Raw genomic sequence first — 20,245 nt, 5'->3', positions numbered from 1 at the left:
ATTTCATGTTTTTGTTTATAACAAAATCGGACTAATAAATGGAGTTTAATATTTCGTTCGTCATACATCCTATCATAAAAGTCAAAAGGAATAATATTTTAATATTTTTAATATTTCCAAATGGCATGTATTATATAATTTTAACATCAGTTTTCTGTTTGGTTTGGCTCCGAAATATCGGAAAACATTTTATGGTAGGTCCTCTGATTAATGAGTAATGAAAAAAACTTTAATGAGTTGGGATTTTTTTTATTTTTTTTTATACAACTTAGAATGGCAAACAAGCTGACGGGCCACCCGATGGAAAGTGGTAACCGTCACCTATAGACATGCGTAGTACCATGGACATAACAGAGTATTAGTTTCGCCCATGATACCCCTCTATGAATTCCTGAAACTTAGGTGTTATTTCTCTGTACCCAGTAAATTCACGCCAATATGGAATAATTTTAATTTATTTGATTTATTAAACTATCTATTGAGTTTCCAGTTTAACTAGTTCCATTTATTTTCATGTCACGTAATTTCTTTTGAGAGATTTGAAAGAATAAAATTTTCTCATTATTATTTTTCTCTCTTTTTTCCTTTTTCCATTTTTTTTCTGATTAAACTTGTTCTGAAATTAATAAGTCGGTCTTTGACTTTTTTTCTCTTGAGACTAACATGAGCTTTCGAGAAACTTGAGAAAATAAATGCAATTGTGATACTCTGTATATTTCGTTTTAGCATGGACTTGAAGAAAGAAAGAGGCTCTATTTTAATATATATATATATATATATATATATATATATATATATATATATATATATATATATATATATATATATATATATATATATATTATCTCTAGAATAACAAACAAGCTGACGGCCTACCTGATGGAAGATGTTGTGTTTAGACATGGCAGTACCATGGACATAACAGAGTATACTGTTTTGCCCATGACACCCCCCATGCGTTGCCATTCCTGAAGACTCAGCTCTGTACCCTGTAAATTCATGCCATATCCCAGTTTAAACCCCAGCCATGGCACAACTGCTTCACGGTAGAAACACGGATGGGACAGAAACAAGGAATCGACTTTTGTATATTTATATATATATATATATATATATATATATATATATATATATATATATATATATATATATATATATATATATATATATATATATATATATTCCTATTCGAGTGAATATATTTATATAAAATAAAATATATGTATTTATTATAACATGTATATATTAATATCTCGGCCCTTTTCATTATAGTGTTAGTACAAACAATAGAACCCGGTAATAATCCTCGATTCAAGTATCCTCTTTTGCTTCATCCACATCCATCAATCTATTCATAGGAGCTCGTCATTTATGAGTAATATTAGATTGTCCCTTTTTTGGTACGTTATTATGTATATATAAAAACATTTTTGAATTAATTTAGTGTGAAATAATAATAATAAAAAATCTGATAAGAGAGTATACATAATGAACATCGTCATCATCAGTCTTCAACTGTACCCTGTTGAAGATAAGCTTTTATCTTGGGGGGTTTTTCCAGTAGATGTCACGCTTGGCAGGTGGATTTTTTTTTGATGGGTGAAAATGGTATGGTAACCCGCCTGCGCTAACGGGATACGCTGTCGGAGCACCAGTGAAGGGTGATAGATGAGAATGAAAACAGGCCAGTTAGCCCATCATGATGAATTCATCAGGAATTAACAATGATAGTTTCCAGGGAGAACCGCGAGGAGGTCGACCTGGTGGGGTATATTGCTGGCAATAGGATTCTCAGTCTCCATTACTAACAATCCCTTTCCCCTCTGGCAGGCGGATTGGCAAGCGTAGATAGACTTTGGAGATGTTTTTAGAGGGACGTTGCTGTCTATCTCTGGCTCTCCCTTAGTCGCCTCTTACGACACTCACGGGAAAGGAAGGGGTGGCCTATTTTATGCCGGGGCACACACGACGACATGGGTAATATTAGCCTGTCCCTTTTTTAATACATTATCATGTAGGTATAAAAATAAATTTTTAAAATAATCTTCAATATAATTGTTTTCGCATTGTAGTATTTTCTTGTACTTGTTTTTATTTGTAATAAGTTTACTATTGTAATCTTATGGAGAAAACAATAAAGAGTATCTATCTATCTATATATTAATGAATCAATAGGTTAATTAGGTAATTAAGTAAAATCTTAGGGTCGGTGTGATTGTATTTGCATGGTGTGAGTGTGTGTGTGTGCTTTATTGTACTTTTCTTTTTTTGCGCAAATCAATTTTGTACTTTTATAAAAATAAGAAACCTATTATTAGCCTTAATATTTTAAATACTAGTCTGTAAATATTGACTGTAACGCCGTTGGTTTCTAATAAATAAATATCTAATATGAAATAATAATAATAATGTGTGATTTGATAAAAGTATTATATATATTTAAAATAATATCAAAAATTTTACCAGAGGGAGACTTTGTACAAAAGTCGTTTGCTTGCGTACCTTTGTCCCATTTGTTACTACTTTCCATCAGGTGGGCCGTTAACTTGTTTGCCATTCTAAGATGTATAAAAAAAAAAAAATTTTAGTATAGATATACTAGCAATCTGATTGTTGCTAGTTATTATTAATATAATAAAATTGAAAATAGACGATTTATACATATTTTACCAGAGGGAGACTTTATACAAAAGTCGATTGCTTGGGTACCTCTGTCACATTCGTGTTTCAACCGTGAAGCAGTTGTGTTTGCATTGCTGTGTTTCGGTTTGAAGGGTGGGATATGGCGTGAATTTACTGGGTACAGAGGAATAACACCTGAGTTTTTAGGAATGGCAACGCATGGGGGTATCATGGGCGAAACAGTATACTCTGTTATGTCCATGGTACTGCTCATATCTATAGGCGACGGTTACCACTTTCCATCAGGTGGGCCGTCAGCTTGTTTGCCGTTCTAAGTTGTATAAAAAAAATATGAGAGATATTAAAGAAAGAAAATATATTATTAAGGTCTTAATATCAACAATAGAAGTCAAAACAATAATATTTAGCAATTTTCTCTATCTGTATGTTTGTTTTGATATCATGCAAAAACTATAGTATCAAATTGAGCGAAGTTTTCACCGTTGTGTTCTCGAAGGTTTAATTTAAAATTTGGTTATTTTTTTATTTTGATACGCCATCTATAAGCGCCATCGATTTTCCTATTTTTGAAATCTTGAAAAGCTTATTTGATATAAAGATTACATGCAATAGATAAGGTTTTTATAGACTGTAAAAATTACATAAGCGAGACAAAAAATACACTAGTATGTATACAACATTAATGCAAACTTTTGACATTATATTTGACTAAAAAAAAAACATATACAGGCGACCTCGTACAGCGAGCCCGTCGGTAATTTAGAATGGCGGATTGTTTGACAACTTAAATAAATTCTGAGACGAAATATAGCGTTGTACCAAGTTTGTGTTATGTTACAAGCGACAAAAACCTTGCCTAAAGATTTATAACAAAATTTCGTAGTTTACAAGTAGAAAGAATAAGGAAAGCTTGCTCTAAATACATTTTTTGCATCTAAACACACCTATAAATGAATGTGTGAATACATTTGTGGCAATTGAATTAGTAATTCCTCAAAAAATGTTCACAGACAACTTTGCAAGTAAGCTTGTCGAGCACGTCTGTGAGTTAGCGGATCATTTGACAAACTAAATAAATTCTGACGAAATTAAAAACAATAAAGTTTTAGAAATATTTGTGTCCATATATTTTTTACTACTACTAGTTGACTTGGTAAATGTTGTTCTGATAAATTCTTCCGGACACCCTAATTACTTAGCGGTCTGAAATATACTATATGACTTATAAATATACGTAAAAAAATTATAAAAATCGGTCGAGCCGTTTCGGAAGAGACAAACACCGTGACATGAGATTTTTATATATACGTATAGATAGTAGCAAACAAGCACGCTTGTCTGATGATAAACTATAGTGGTCTGTAAAAGTCTGTAGCATCAGGGAAGTCTTCAGGGAAGGGACGGCCCACCTGATGAAAAGTGGTAACTGTCGCCTATAGACATGAGCAGTACCATGAACATAATAGAGTATACTGTTTCGCCTATGATACCCCCCATGCGTTGCCATTTTTGAGGACTCAGGTGTTATTCCTCTGATCCCTGTAAATTCACGCCATATTCCACCCTTCAAATTGAAACACAGCCATACAAACACAACTGCTTCACGGTTGAAACACGAATGGGACAGAGGTATCTAAGCATACGACTTTTGTACAAAGAGGGAGTCTTTTTAAAAAAACTCAATACTATAGTCTCTAGGGGAAACCTCGTTAGGAAGAGCACTTCACAGTCTGAAAGTTGCGGGGCAAAAGCTTTTCTGAAATCGCATTGTGCATAACTATTTTGGTTCCTGGCATTCCCTGAAACCAAAATGGAAAGGAAGGGAGGATAGATTCCTTGTCGATGGCAAGTGATATATTGTATATTATTATTGTTTTCAGCGTAGTCACGTTTGTGTTGTAACTACCACAGGAACGTGCTTGCTAGCTACTTGCCTATTACAAGTGATTCTCTGACGAGTGTTGCTTTCAGTCGAGACCTAACATTTGGGAATTGCTGATATAACTGTAGTTAAAGGAAGTTTGGAATTTTAAATATTATATTTATATTTGTTATTATTTTTATTTCACTTCGTAGGCATTTAGGGTTTTGTCGTGTTTTGTTTAATCTAATAAAATGCGACAAGTAATTTTATTGACTCAAAAAATATATGGTATGAAAGGTGGGCTTAATGATAGTAGCATCTTTTACCAGTCAAACTTTGAGATGAACAGTGGACTTTGGTAGATTATGACGATAAACTTCAGAGCAAAGCTATGAGATTTTATTCACCTGCCTAGAAAATATATTAGGAATTCTTAGAATCCAGTAGAAGAGCATGCATTGCCGGATATAGGAAGGAGAAAGTAGGACTCACCGACCGGGTTAACTTGCTGAGTAGTTGAAGACCTTGGGTGCACCCTATGGCTTTGACTCCTTTTACACACACCAACACTGGTTAGATTCACAATTAGCATGTAAAAAGCACACGAATTTCCATAAAATTTCTAGTCTTTTTTTTTTCACTTAGAATATGAGCGACACAAGCTCAGGTACTAGCGACCGCCATAATGATATTTTTTGTTTTACATTGAAACACAGAGGTCGCCGGTCGGTGCGAAAATTTGAATTGGAGTTGTTAATAAATTAATGGGAATATATTATTACGAATGGATAAAGGAATTAGGAAAGGATGTCGGAACAGACTTACTGATTCGAACATGATGCTTCATTATTGGGATAGGTAAAGTAAATAATAATAATGTATACCTATATGCAATAAATAATGTATAGATAAATAACATAAAAAGATGATTATAATATACATAAGTATAAAGGTATATACATATATATATATATATATATATATATATATATATATATATATATTTTAGTTGTGCAACTAGAATTTTCTACGCCAATTCTCAAGACTTTTTTAAAATATTATTTCGTCTAAAACTCCCGCCAATTCCCTACAGGTTACTAACGTAAACGTCAATGACCTGCCTATCTATCTTGCTTATATATATATAATGTTGTATGTTTTTTTTTCATTGCAAAGCTTGTTCTTAACTAACTGTAACAGCGGGGGAAAGGGGATTATTAGTAATGGAGCCTAATAACCTCATTGTTAGTAATATACCTTATCCGTTCGACCTTCATGTGGTTCCCTCTAGGAACTATAATGGTTAGTTCTTAACTTTATGATGAGCTAATTGTGCAGTGAGATATTAGCAATAAGATAATTATGTAATAAGATGAGCGAACTTTCGTTCTTGCCTGTTTCTTCACTGATGTCACGCCAACGTATACCGACAGCCCAGGCGGGGATATGCGAGACCGGAATATTTTGATTGTCCAAGATAAATATATATATTGTTATTCTTCATCACAAATAGTATCATCATCATCATGTCAGCCTTTAATTGTCCACTGCTGAATAATGTTCAGCACAACCCCTTGCGGGGTTTTGCCAGTAGTTGCTACGCTTGGCAGATGGATTGGCAACTGCAATTAAGCTTTGAAGATGTTTTAAGAGGGACGCTGCTGTTCATACCTCACTTGCCCTTGATCGCCTCTTACGGCACCTACGGGAAAGGAAGGGTAGTCTAAACGGAATATGTATATCAAATTGCACGACGACGAATATGGGTTGAGTTGTAAAAAATGTTTGAAAAATTTGTACGGTGTGAAAAAAGAAAAAAAAGTGAAAATTTTCGATTAAAAATTCTCTAATAAAGTAATAATAAATAGATTTATTTTATCTTCACAATTCATCACAGTGAAATACATGCTTATATTAAGGTAATCAAATTATAAATATAATTGTGAGAGACTGGTGCCTGAGATAGGTATAAGAATACCTGTATTACAGGTCACCAGGGCCTCGCTCCGCAGGATTACTTACTAAGTACTTGTAATATAATAAGTGAATTCAATGTAATTAATTAATTAATCAATAAAAACAGAGGGAGAGGTTTCATTTTTTTATTATTATATTCACTTGAGACTAGAATAAGCCATACTAATAAGGAAGTAAGGATTTAAATGTAAACCTGATATAGCAGTTTAATAAATTAGAGAAATTAGAAGATTATTAAAGAAAAAAACATTTCGAGTATTCTGACATTTCCCTAAGGTTGATTGGGAGAGAATGCTTTTAGCATTAAGCCTGCCTTTTTTTCGATAGATGATAACGGAATAGTAACTCCGCCTGTGCTATCGGTATACACCGGCGGGGTACCAGTGAGGGATGATAAGTGAAAATGAAAGAGCAAGTCAGTTAGCCCATCGTGATAAATACACCTGGAATTCAGCATGATGGTTTCCAGGGGGGACGTGGAGGTCGACTTGATGGAGTATATTGCTAGCAATGGGACTGATAATTCAGTCCAGAGGGAGACTTTGTACAAAAGTCGATTGCTTGGGTACCTCTGTCCCATTCGTGTTTCAACCGTGAAGCAGTTGTGTTTGCATGGCTGTGTTTCGGTTTGAAGGGTGGGATATGGCGTGAATTTACTGGGTACAGAGGAATAACACCTGAGTCCTCAGGAATGGCAACGCATGGGGGGTATCATGGGCGAAACAGTATACTCTGTTATGTCCATGGTATTGCTGATGTCTATAGGCGACGGTTACCACTTTCTATCAGGTGGGCCGTCAGCTTGTTTGCCATTTTAAGTTGTATAAAAAAAAATTATAAATAAATAAAATAAAAACAATTGTATCTTTGCAGACGGTGTTGGGCGCCATGCCTCTTGCTGTGGCAGCGGTAAACCGCGAACCGAGCCTACTGCCAGGACTGCGGCTGCGGTTCGTAGCAGCAGATATAGGCCGGGCCAGGCCGCCTTTACCCAAGGACAAGGATAGCTTCGCACTACGGTAAGTACTATAAACACGTTATGTATTGTTTGTGAGTGTTGATATGGGAATAGGAAAACAAGTAGTGGACAGCAGCAGTATATTATGGGAAGGTAAAACGAAGAGGAAGGGCAAGACCGAGAAATAATCACATGGGACAAATAAAGGAAGCACTAGGTGTCATTTCGAGAGGTCAAAGATAAGGCTTGGACTAAAGTTGGCGAGAAAACTCTTAAATGAGAAGAAGAAGAAGACAATAATAATGAGTAATAAAAATAAAATGTAATTTTTGAAAATGGAATAAATTTAAATTAAGAAAATATATAAAAGAGGCTTATGTTGTGGACATTAGAGCTAGTACTACAGTAGGCCGATCTTCAAGCATGACACGCTAACACATCAGAAGATGACTTCTGCAAGTAAAAATGTTTTAACTGATACTTGACTTAAATGAATGATTAGCGCATATATCATTATATCAGATTTTATCTGTCCATTGCTGTACATATGTATTTATTTATTTATTTACTTATTAGTACAAATATGTGTACATGGTGGACTTAATGCTAAAAACATTCTCTCCCAGTCAACCATAGGGCAGTGTCAGAATACTCGAATACGGTACTACTAATTATTGATATACATACATACCAAAATTATATATATAAGCGAATAAATATATATGAATCACAAATATACTTACACAAATATGATATATACTATATTATACACGAAATTAAGAATAATATAAAGCACTTACTGCTCGGATAAAGATAAAAAGTGAGCGTGAACGCTTTTTTTGAAAGACGGTTTAGTTTTACTATTTAAAAACGAGCTATTATATGTAAAATAATTAAATATAACCTAACATCTAAATTGATATGAATACATGTATATTAGCTACTTATTAATAAAATTTTGCTACACCTAAACAGGGTTCATGCACTTACTCTTCATAAGAATATTGTAATAATTCTATATTATGTACATGAATGTATTATATTATTATTATAATAAATAAATAAATAAGTAGGTCTCCCGTGCACATTTAAAAAGAACAAGGACATTCCTTATGGCAGTTTACCATTGGACAGATTTTGCCAGAAGTTGCCACGCTGATCAAACGCGTTGGCAATCTCAGTTTGTGTTTTGGTGCTGTTCTAAAGGGGACGTTGCTACCGTTCTTTCGACCGTTAAATTCTCTTAGTCGCCTTTTTTTTTATACAACTTACAATGGCAAACAAGCTGACGGCCCAACTGATGGAAAGTGGTAACCGTCGCCTATACACATGAGCAGTACCATGGACATAACAGAGTATACTGTTTCGTCCATGATACCCCCCATGCGTTGCCATTCCTGAGGACTCAGGTGTTATTCCTCTGTACCCAGTAAATTCACGCCATATCCCACCCTTCAAACCGAAACACGCCTCTAAGACACGCATCAATATAATTATATATATAATATAAATGAGTTTTAATAATTATTTGGTTATTTATTTATTTATTTATAATATTTATTTATAAGATCAACGTAAGATGCAGCAAATAATATATTTCAACGCAACACACACCACGCCACTAGATTGGGACTAACTTTTCTTATATTTACTTAGAAACAACTTTACACTTAGAACCAACATGCTTTGTGTTTGTTTGTGTAATAATAAATGGAATGAAATTAATATGTTCATAAAATTAAATGATAAAAGCATACGTACTAATTAAATGACGTATATAGACTAAATTATTGTAACATAAATTAAATATAGAGCTGTTTCTGCCTTATATTTAGGTATAAAAATATGCTATAAGTTGATTATTTTGTATAATTCCACGTTCTATAGTACAATTACTACACAGTACAAAGTCGCTTCTCGTCTGTCTGTCCTTATATACATAAGGACAGACATGTGCTCTTATGTATGCTTGGATTTTTAAACGGATTTTGATGAAGTTTTTTTTTAATAGATAGAGTGATTCAAGAGGAAGGTTTATATGTATAATACATGCATAATATTACAAAGAGAAAGACTGATAATTTTAAAGGTTTCTAATATAATGTGAAGTAATGTGCACGCGTGCGACGCCGGGGCAGGTCGCTAGTAAAGTATAAATAAACATGAAAATCAAATGCTATTTTTTTGCATATTTTGTTGTAAATAAATAAAATATGTGTGTAAAGTGTAAATATTTCTGAATCGTTTTTTATTACTTTAGATAGAGTGGAATTAAGTCGTATTAAAATAATATATATTTTTAGCTAATTTAAAAAGGTTCTATTTTATTTCATGTGTTTTTTATAATTCATATTTAGTAAAATTCCTTTACTGTGAAAATAACATAAATATAGTTTCACAGAGTGACCACTAGATGGAGCTCTCATTTTTGTATACGTGTCTGCTACAAGGCATCGATAAAATTTTCTAACAAGTGTATATAAGCTGTCAGTCCGTGTGGTCCCAGCATAGAATAGGCCACCATTTCCTTTCCTGTGGGTGTTGTAAGAGGCGACTAAAGGAACGTAATGGTAGTGCAGCAGCGTCTCTTTTAAAACATCTCTAAGATCCTAACTGTGGTTGCCAACTCGTCTTCCAATCGTGGTAACTTCTGGCAAAACTCTCCTTATGGGGAAGGCTTATGTTCAGCAGTGGACAGTCAACCGCTGAAATGATATTTATGTAGAATATATTGAATGGAAAAAATAGTCCGAGCGTGTATTTACTCGTATTTATCGAAACCATTAAACCTCTCAACTGTGTCGCGTCCGCTTGCGCATCTGTGTCGCGTCCGCTTAGCGGACATATAGATAATAATGTCATATATACTGTTTTGTCTAAACTAGCTTGTCAATAAGTTTTAATTATTGTAAACAAACCACCTCTTGTCCCTAATGCCAAGAATGTACGTAAAATAATGAAATAGGAGACCCACTTAAGTGTTGATTGAAGAAGGACTTTTTTTGGTCCATTTTTATAAACAAGTGCTGTATAAAAAATGTATTGGACCATAAGCCATTTTATTTTTATTTTATCAAGTATATAATATTGTACAAAAAATTTTACATCCTGCAAGGTCTTAGTTTTTTAATAATTAATTACATAAGGAATCTAGTTGGAATTTAAAACAAATCTGAATTTTGTATAATTCCAATTAGATTTCGGAAAATTCAGGTTTTTTAAACCTATACGCTAAAAATACCTAGTTTGTGTAAAGTCCGCTCACGGGACGCCACAGATGTGGATTTTTCACCACCATTTTGAGAGCATGACACAGTTGAGAGGTTATAAATTACATAAGCATAATATATAAGAAACGTGAAAGATGTAATTAAAGAGAAATATCAGTTCATATTTTTCCCGCCCTAAAACTACGTCAACAACTATATATATATATATATATATATATATATATATATATATATATATATATATATATATATATATATATATATATATATATATATATATATATATATATAATATTTGTTTTTCGTACCTCGATCAAGTGTCTTCAGGTTGATCATAGAGGACTTAACAGGTATCTATCGATTTAGCCGAAGCGCATGTTGATTATTTCTATGCTACTATGCAGCCACACAACTGCTTCACGTAGAAACACTAATGGGACAGAGGTACCCAAGCAATCGACTTTTGTACAAAGTCTCCCTCTGGATGGAACATGCATGGAAGAGACGAGTTATTAAAATAAATGATATTTTTTCTCATATTATATATATCACTACATGATAAAACAAAGTGTGTCGCTGTCTGTCCGTCCTATACAAAAAAACTACGAGTTTAGAAGCGTTGTTGTTAGATAGCATTCAAGATTTATACTTTATTTTATTATTATTATTTGAAAAATTTGTTTTTATTATAACAAAAAAGTCTTATTTGATATTTGTGTATTTTTTATTATCATGCAACTTAGAATGTATATATAGTATATATATATATATATATATATATATATATATATATATATATATATATATATATATATAAATTTGTGTACCTCGATGTGTGAGACATCATAGAGGACTTAGGTATCTATCATGGATTGTTTCATAATGCCAAAATGGTTTGGCTTTAACACTATCCTAAGGCTATTTGCGAACCGTCCAGACTGCCAGTATTTGAATCATTGTGGCTCATGATTCACATGTTGGCTAATATACAAAAAAAAAGGAGTTTGGGTCGTTGTTGTTTGCATTGATTTCTTTATTTTATTATTATTATTATTTTTGTATTATTCTATTTGTATTATTCTATTTGATATTGTAATAATTAATATTGTATGATTGTAATTATTATAATATTTTAATATATATTATTGTAGAAATATAAATTAATGAGTCCTGATTACCTTATTAAATTATTTATTTATTTACAATATTATTTATCTTCTATTACTATCCATAGTTATTTATCTATGTATCACAAAATAAATAAATGCAATGAAATGAAATGAAAGTGCAAGAAACAATGGATGTAAGGATACAGGTGTTTGGCATTCGATCATCTCTGTCTGTCCCGCAGGGAATTTGGTGTGATAAATATAATATTTAGATAATTATGATATATATAGCCGAGTGGTTGGCATGGAATAAGCCACCCTTTCCTTTCTCGTGGGTATTGCAAGAGGCGGCTAAGGGAAGTTAATGGCAGCAGCGTCTCTTCGTCTCCTCTTAAATATCACCAAAGACAGACATAACGACTGATGATGATATTTACAGATTATACCATGTTCATCTTCCATAGTCTCATCATACTTCCTAATTGGATTTGTATAACAGGTATTCATTATGTTTAGAGCGCTTGAAACTGATAGAAATTGACTTCTGACTAACCTTCTTCTAAATAGCGAATATAACGAACGCACATAATGTATTTTATCTATATTTCTTTCTTTTTTTTTTATTTTTTTTTTCAGTGGTATTTCGCGGCTCACTTTTGGCCACAACAGAATATCAGTGTTTTGCTCTTTTTAGGGCAAAAACAAAAAGCTGAGTTGTTACCATTTTGTTTTAATGTACCACACGCATGATGAAAAAAAAAAGACAAATTTTATGCATTCTGATTTTGTTTTTGATTTTTTATTTTTATTTTTTGTACATGTATATTTTTTTTATCTTTTTTCACTGTGCATTTGTGTCCGTTGCTGTTTGTGTGCTGTAAGTAATGTAAATAAATTATCTATCTATCTATCTATCATAGGGGTGAACAGAAGCAAAACTGCAAGCATAGTTATGTTGATTTTAATTTTTCACCAAATACGTTTATAATAGTAGGAAAGATATATAGCTCTGATATTACAAAAATCTAGACTTTTGATAAAATTTAAAAATATATAAAAATGTTTTGTTTTTATTGTTCCTTTTAAAAACCCTTAAATCATTTTATTACATATCTTCTATATACAGACGTCGTCCAGTTACAATTTTATTATATTATTAAGATTTAATTTATACTTTCTTGCAACAGTTATAAAAATAAGAAAAAAATAAAAGGAAAAAAAAAACAAAAAGAAAGCATAATTAAAAGTTTAACGACGATATTTAAGACAACATTAATTATACTATGCCATTGTTTTTCTTTTCTGTGTTTTTCTTTTTTATCTCTTTCTTTTGACAAGTTTGCCATTAAAAGTGAAAATTTAGCTTTCGTTATTTCTATATTTATAATAGCCGTTGACTGTCCACTGCTGAACAAAGGCTTTTCGCTATTTTTTTTGATTTTTTAACGGGATACGCTGGCGGAGCACCAGTGAAGGGTGATAGATGAGAATGAAAACAGGAATATCACGATGAATTCATCATTAACCATGATAGTTTCCAAGGGGAACCGCGAGGAGGTCGACCTGGTTAGGTATATTGCTAGCAATGGGATTCTCAGTCTCCATCACTAACAATCCCTTTCCCCCCGGCTTCCCGCTATTAGGAGTAGGTAGGTGGCTTGGCAACCGTCAGTTAGGCTTTAAAGATGTTTTAAGAGGGTCGCTGCTACTCGTCCTTTCGACCATTATGCTCTCTCAGTTGCTTATTATATGGGACATATGGGAAGGGAAGAGGTGGCCCGTTCTATGCCGGTACCACACGGCGAGTTTCCTTGTTTATTTAATTTTTAAATCTACCAACGTGTTGTTATTATTAGAAAGGATAGATGGCGCCTTATTATTATTTATATGTTTAAAAGAATATGTGGTTGCAGGGTGATGACACAAATGCGTGACCTGGGAGTAGTGGCATTCTTCGGGCCGGACAGCACTTGCCACACGGAGGCTAAGCTGGCAGCGGCTTGGAACCTACCATTGATATCTCATGTAAGTTTTTTTTTCTTTTCTTTTTACAAGTTGAAAATAGAATGGTAACACTGCCTGAGCTATTGGTGTAGGCTGGTGAGGTGAACATCAAGTTAGCTAAGTTGGTTCACCTCATCGTGTCGATTTCACCATGGTGTTTAGGAGGGTTGCGTGGAAGTTGATCCGCAGTTTGACAGCAGTGAGGTCGCTAGACTCCATTACTCACCACACTCTTGTGGCTAATATATTTTATCCCGAAGAGATAAAATAAATCACTGCCATGAATTGAATGCTTATTCTTGCTGATTACTCTGAGTCGTAAGTTGTTTTCTTTACTCATTTAATACAATTAATCATTTGATAAAGTAATATTTTATATATATACTAGATGACTTCGTAAACGTTGTTTTGCCATACACATTATTTCTAGAAAATAGTTTTTTTTTGTTCAATCAAAAATAGCTAACACTATAAGTGTGTTCGGATGTAATTATAATTGAAAGAGGAATGAAGCATTGCAGGCAATTAAAGTATACTTATTTAAGTTAATAAATTAATCAAAATAACAAATACATATAAAATTACAAATATATATATATATATATATATATATATATATATATATATATATATATATATATATATATATATATATATTATTGCACAATAAAACTTTGTACAAGTAGCGAGCTTAATGTCATACTTTGTGTGTTTGTGTGTCAAACAAGCTGATGATGTAAAGTGGTAACCGTCGCCTATAGACATGAGCAGTACCATGGACATAACAGAGTATATACTGGTTCGCCCATGATACACCCATGCGTTGCCATTCCTGAGGACTCGGGTGTTATTCCTCTGTACCCTGTAAATTCACGCCCTTCAAACCGAAACACAGCCACACAACTGCTTCACGGTTGAAACACTAATGGGACAGAGGTACCCAAGCAATCGACTTTTGTACAAAAAAAAAACAGAAAAGCGAGGTAAAAACAGAAAGCATATGAAGGGCAGAGGTGGTGAAAAATATGTGACATAACATACTTAAATATGTTAAGTATTAGTTTATGTTTCCTAAATTCTTGAATGAATCCTACCAAATTTTCAATTTGCCTAATGGTTGACTGGTAGAGAAAACCATCCAATATTAGGTCTGTCAAATACACGAATTCATATAACTACACTAAAGTTTAAATAAATATCCTAAAAATTCTGTCACTGACAGCAATTATTAGGGAGACCTTAGAGAGGGCGAGCATAATAGATCTTCAAGATTGGTGTGCTACAGATGACTGCCTGAAATGAGCTCGAATTTCAAATAATATTAATGTCTTCATGAATTACTCCTGAATTGAACCGATAAGAGAGATAAACGGCACATGACATTATCTGACGCGAGCAAAGTTGTGTCTGACAGTTGTTGGTTGTATACGAATGGCTTTCGGGATTAAAACTCGGAAGTTAATTTTAAATTTTAACCTTTTTTTTATATGTACTTAAATTTATTTTTGGAACGCCATTTATTTTTAGGCACGCTGTATTATTAGTCTGTTATGTCCATGGTGCTGTTTCTGTCTATAGGTGATGGTGACCACTTTCAATTAGGTGGACCGTCAGCTTATTTAAGTATGTTGTATCAGCCCTTAACTATCGACTGCTAGAGATAGCCTCCCCCATAAGGAGGGTTTTGCCAGTAGTTGCCACGCTTGGCATTGGGGTTCAAAATCGCAGTTTGGGTTTTGGTGATGTTTCAAGAGGAACGCTGCTGCCCATTCCTCGAACATAAGTTCCTTTAGTCGCCTCTTACGACATCCACGGTATAGAAACGGGTAGCCTATTATGTATAATGTAAAAATTGTAATTAATTAAAAGGAAATTTTAATCATAATAACTGAACTGAAATAACTGAAATAAACTATGCGTATATTATACCTGAAAATAAAAGATTTATTATTATTATATACCGGGACCTATACGGCACATTTTAAGTATAATATAATAAAAAAAAATTATCGTGAAATACGAATTTTTTATAATAATTGTACTCCAATTCCTGGCATTGCCAATATTTACAAGGAATTTAGTAAATTTCACTTCACCGTATTACTTTATGAGTATTTTTGGATTTTCTGAATATTATAACATATTCCTGGAAGTTATTATTAATGAATAAGTTGTTATTGATCTTCAACCTAACGTAATAAGTGCCAAATAATTACAATAAATGTTAAAATTAAGATACTACGTACTGGGAGAAATTAGACAATGAATAAATGTAAAACAAGAAATAATAGAGAAAAAAGAATTTTACCAGAGGGAGACTTTGTACAAAAGTCGATTGCTTGGGTAATTCGTGTCTCAAAAGCAGTTGTGTTTGCAAGCTGTGTTTCGGTTTGAAGGGTGGGATAACTGGGTACAGAGAAATAACACCTGGTCCTCAGGAATGGCAACGCATATCATGGGCGAAACAAATGGTACTGAACTACCACTTTCCATCAGGTGGGCCGTCAGCTTGTTTATTCTAAGTTGTAAAAAAAAAAACACGACTATTAAGTTTAAATAAAAAAAAAAATGAGAATGGTTGTTAATCAATTTTAAAAGAATTATAACAGAAAAATAAAGATATTTTTTAACAGCTATTCAATGACTTAACCAGTTAACATATTATGTCGATTTTTTCTTTTTAACAATATGGCGTCTGGTTGTCGCCATATTGAATTTTAATTACAGACATATCTTTATTGATACTGGCAAGATCAAGATAAACCGATTGACGTAAGAATCACCAAAATTGGCCCATATGTGTTTGGTTTTTAGAGCACCACAAAGGAACATATAAACATAGACTGATAAATACAAAGTTGTCCTCGTTGCTCAGTCGGGTAAGGAGAATGGTTTGCTCTTTGAATTAATCCGATCGATCGAATGAAATCAAATGGAATCGAATCAAGGATTTCATCAAGCAAAGAAACTTTCTAAAATAGCTGGTTTCTTAATGTGCCAAATTACCATTAGTTAGTTTAACCCTCTAGATCAGTGTTTTTCAACGTGGGGGTCGCGACCCGCTTGGGAGTCGCGAAGCCTCTATAGGTCGCGAAAACTACTCTATTAACAAAAAGAAAGTTACTAAGATAGATTTATTAAGAATAATGATGATTAAAAATGTTGTATGGATTGAAGTATTCAGTCCCTTTTTTTTTTTTTTTTTTTAACGTCTGGAAAATGATCAGACCCATTTGTGGGAACGGGGTGGGAAAAGGTGGGGGTGTACCCACCAAAAACCAGACGATATACCCTCGTATGTCGGAGACATGGGTTCGCTTTCGCACTCACCACATCTCCGACGGCAGCGACCCATGGTAAGAGCAGGTCTCCTCTCTCAAGATAGGGTGAATGGCGTGCTTATCATATAAGTCATCCCCCAGGACCATTGGGACAATACCTTCCCACATCACCCCAGGGCCCAGTGGGGAAGGAGGAGGGGCGGAACTGGGCAGTTCTTCTGCGTCTGACTCGTCTGCGGCGGATTGACGGTGCGAGAGTGGCGTCGTGGTTAATTCTCGCAGTAGACCATCCGCCGGACTACGGCGTCACGATAAGTATTCAGTCCCTGCAAGATCTTTGTAACGGGGGGAAAGGGATTGTTAGTAATGGGGTCTAATTGACCCATATTTTCATTTCCCCCTCCGTCGTGATTAATTGTCACCTCTTCTCACCTGTCACCCCTCCTGATAGCGCAGGCGGGATTACCATTCTATTATCACTCAATAAAAAAAAAACATTTTTGTAACATTATAAAATACATTAAATAAAAGCGAAGGGTCGGGGGTCATAAAATATTTTTTCACACTAGGGGGGTCGTAAAAAAGGTTGGAAAATACTGCTCTAGATAAAGTACAAGCGAATCTATTGATAGGATAGTTATCGCTAGCGAGTCTATAAAATAGAATGAGATGCCAACAGGCGCTGTCTCGTTTCTTCTCATGGGAGCGTTGATTCAAACGATTCTGTCCATAGATTCGTTTGTACTTTGTCGAGATGGACTGAAATGCTGACACTTATGGTAGTGTTTTCGTTTCGTATCACAATCAGATTATTTTTCTCATAAGACGCCTGTGAATCCGTATTGTTTTCTTAACTTTTGATCATTTGATATCTTTATTGCATTTTGAGTTAGCTCGTAAAAATGGGACGCTATCTGGGTCAACACAAACTGGACACGGTCTTTCGAGAGCGATTGGAATTCTGCATGGTTGCCATAATTTATCATATATTAACCCTTGAACATCAAAATCATTAGCATCATTTTAAAAGACTGCCCTATCAGCAAAATTTAATGTCATACCCAAAAAATTGGGTCAATAAATGACAAAAAAAAAAAAACTATAGCCTGCCAAGAGAACGTAATAAAATGTAACCGAATTTTGTCAAAATTATTAGGAAAACCATCTCTAAATTAAATTAATAACAAAATATTAAATAAATTAATAATATTTTATTTGTACTACTATTGAATATGAGCAGACAGCCGATGTATACGTATGTCTTTTTTTATGCAACTTAGAATGGCCACCAAGGTGATGGCCCACCTAATGGAAAGTAGTAACCGTCGCCTATAAACACAAGCAGTACCAAGGATATGACAGATTATACTGTTTCGCCCATGACACCCCCCCATGCGTTGCCATTCCTGAAAACTAAGGTGTTATTCCTTTGTACCCTGTAAATTTACTGCCATATCCCACCCTTCAAACCGAAACACAGTTATGCAAACACAACTGCTTCTCGGTAGAAACACGAATGGGACACAGTACCCAAGCAAACGACTTTTGTACAAAGTCTCCCTCTGGTAACTCTCTCTTTGACTGCCTGTATCGACTCCCTACGACAGATTTGACATCAATAATCTATTTATTTATTTATTCTTTATTGACAAGATTTACAAAAGACGGTTTTAATGTAGTAGTAGCTTTAATGGCTTTCATATAGTATATTCTCCCAGTCAACCTTTGAGAGGAAAATGTAATTATAGTTAATTTGAAACTTTCACGTTGTTTACACATATTTTAAACGTCGGCAATAAAGAAGCAGATATGTGGGTACTATTTACTTGTAAAAGCTTTTTCATCGCGTTAAGTACTAACATAATTGTGTATTTAAAATAAATGTAATTATCCTACGAAAGTATTGACGATTAACATGATGTATTACGGATATCTCTATTTACATTGACATATAAATTGAATGTATATATATAATGGAAAATAAATGCTACAGATTATCTTACTATTACACAGAATCAAGTAACTTTGCGTTTGCCTATATAGTGTGGCAAACGCAAAGTTAGTGCGCAGGCTTAATATTTATTTATTTATTCTTTATTGCACAATAAAACTTTGTACAAATGGCGCTCTTAATGACATATGGCATTCTCTACTAGCTAACCATTAGGTAAAAACAAAAAGCGTATGAAGGGCAGGTGTGGTGAAAAAAGAATTTATTTATATATACACTATAAATATATATTCTAGGTAGTTGTTTTTCCCTTAGTTTCGCTACTTGTTCGTAGTTGTTTTTGTAGCAGACTGTTAGCCCATAAACGGAGTGCGGCGCTACCCTCCCACTTCTATGGGTTTACCACATTGACTTAATGGGCAATGAAACTTATTCTGCGTCTTATAGAAACGTGAAAGCTTTCAAACAAACTGTGGCGAATACCGCTTGATCTTTTAACTTGCCTGGAAATAATTGTATTTAAATTTCGTTACTTCAATCACATCTAATGTAAATGTAATGTTTGAAAATGAAAAATAAACTTTTGGAATCCTTCATTTGAATGGATATTCTAGAATATTCATTAAAATGTAAATAATAATATTTCTGTGCTCGTAATTCATACATAGTTTAATAACGAACGCACGGACGGTAGGAATATTTTAACGAGTGATATCAAGAAAAGGATGTCTTTTATGAATGCTAACGTGGTGATTTGTACGTAAAAACCGCCATGAATATCATTGTGAATCGTACTCTCACAGATGCAGTTTTCTCGACTTCTCCGTAGAGGCGGAAGCGCTCACTAACTTCTCGACCTCTCACTAACGTACTATCTGTTCCTGATCAAAGTGAAGCTTTGAATCCTTTCCATTTTATATTCAATACGTCTTCAGGTTGCCATGTGGTCCTGACATAGAATGAACCACCTTTTCCTTTCTTATGGATGTCGTAAAAGGTGACTAACGGAACTTAATGCTCAAGGGATGTGCAGCAGTGTCCCTCATAGAACATCATCAAAGCCTAACTGCGGTTGCCAATTCGTCTGCCAAGCGCGGCAACTACTGGCAAAACCTCCCCTTATGGGGGAGACCTATGTTCAGCAGTAGACAGTTAACGGCTGATATGACGATGATGATATATGAATACATCGTACGCACGCACGCACGCACGCACGCACGCACGAACG

The 20,245-nt window shown here is 34.0% G+C and overlaps 1 protein-coding gene across 1 annotated transcript in view; it reads left to right on the top strand.

The window, feature by feature from the left end:
* LOC113512693 (guanylate cyclase 32E-like) overlaps nt 1-20,245 on the top strand; it is a 225,873-nt gene that overhangs the window by 41,835 nt on the left and 163,793 nt on the right. The window contains exons 3-4 of the mRNA XM_052903469.1: nt 7,358-7,503; nt 13,695-13,806. Of these exons, the coding sequence (XP_052759429.1) occupies nt 7,358-7,503; nt 13,695-13,806 (258 nt within the window). The remainder of the gene's footprint in view (nt 1-7,357; nt 7,504-13,694; nt 13,807-20,245) is intronic.

The sequence above is a fragment of the Galleria mellonella genome, unplaced genomic scaffold (genome assembly GCF_026898425.1).
Source record: "Galleria mellonella isolate WM207_F2 unplaced genomic scaffold, CSIRO_AGI_GalMel_v1 utg139, whole genome shotgun sequence".
Classification (NCBI taxonomy): Eukaryota; Metazoa; Arthropoda; class Insecta; order Lepidoptera; family Pyralidae; genus Galleria; species Galleria mellonella.
The sequence above is the reverse complement of the archived record's forward strand: the minus strand, read 5'-3'. Positions and strand labels throughout refer to the sequence as shown.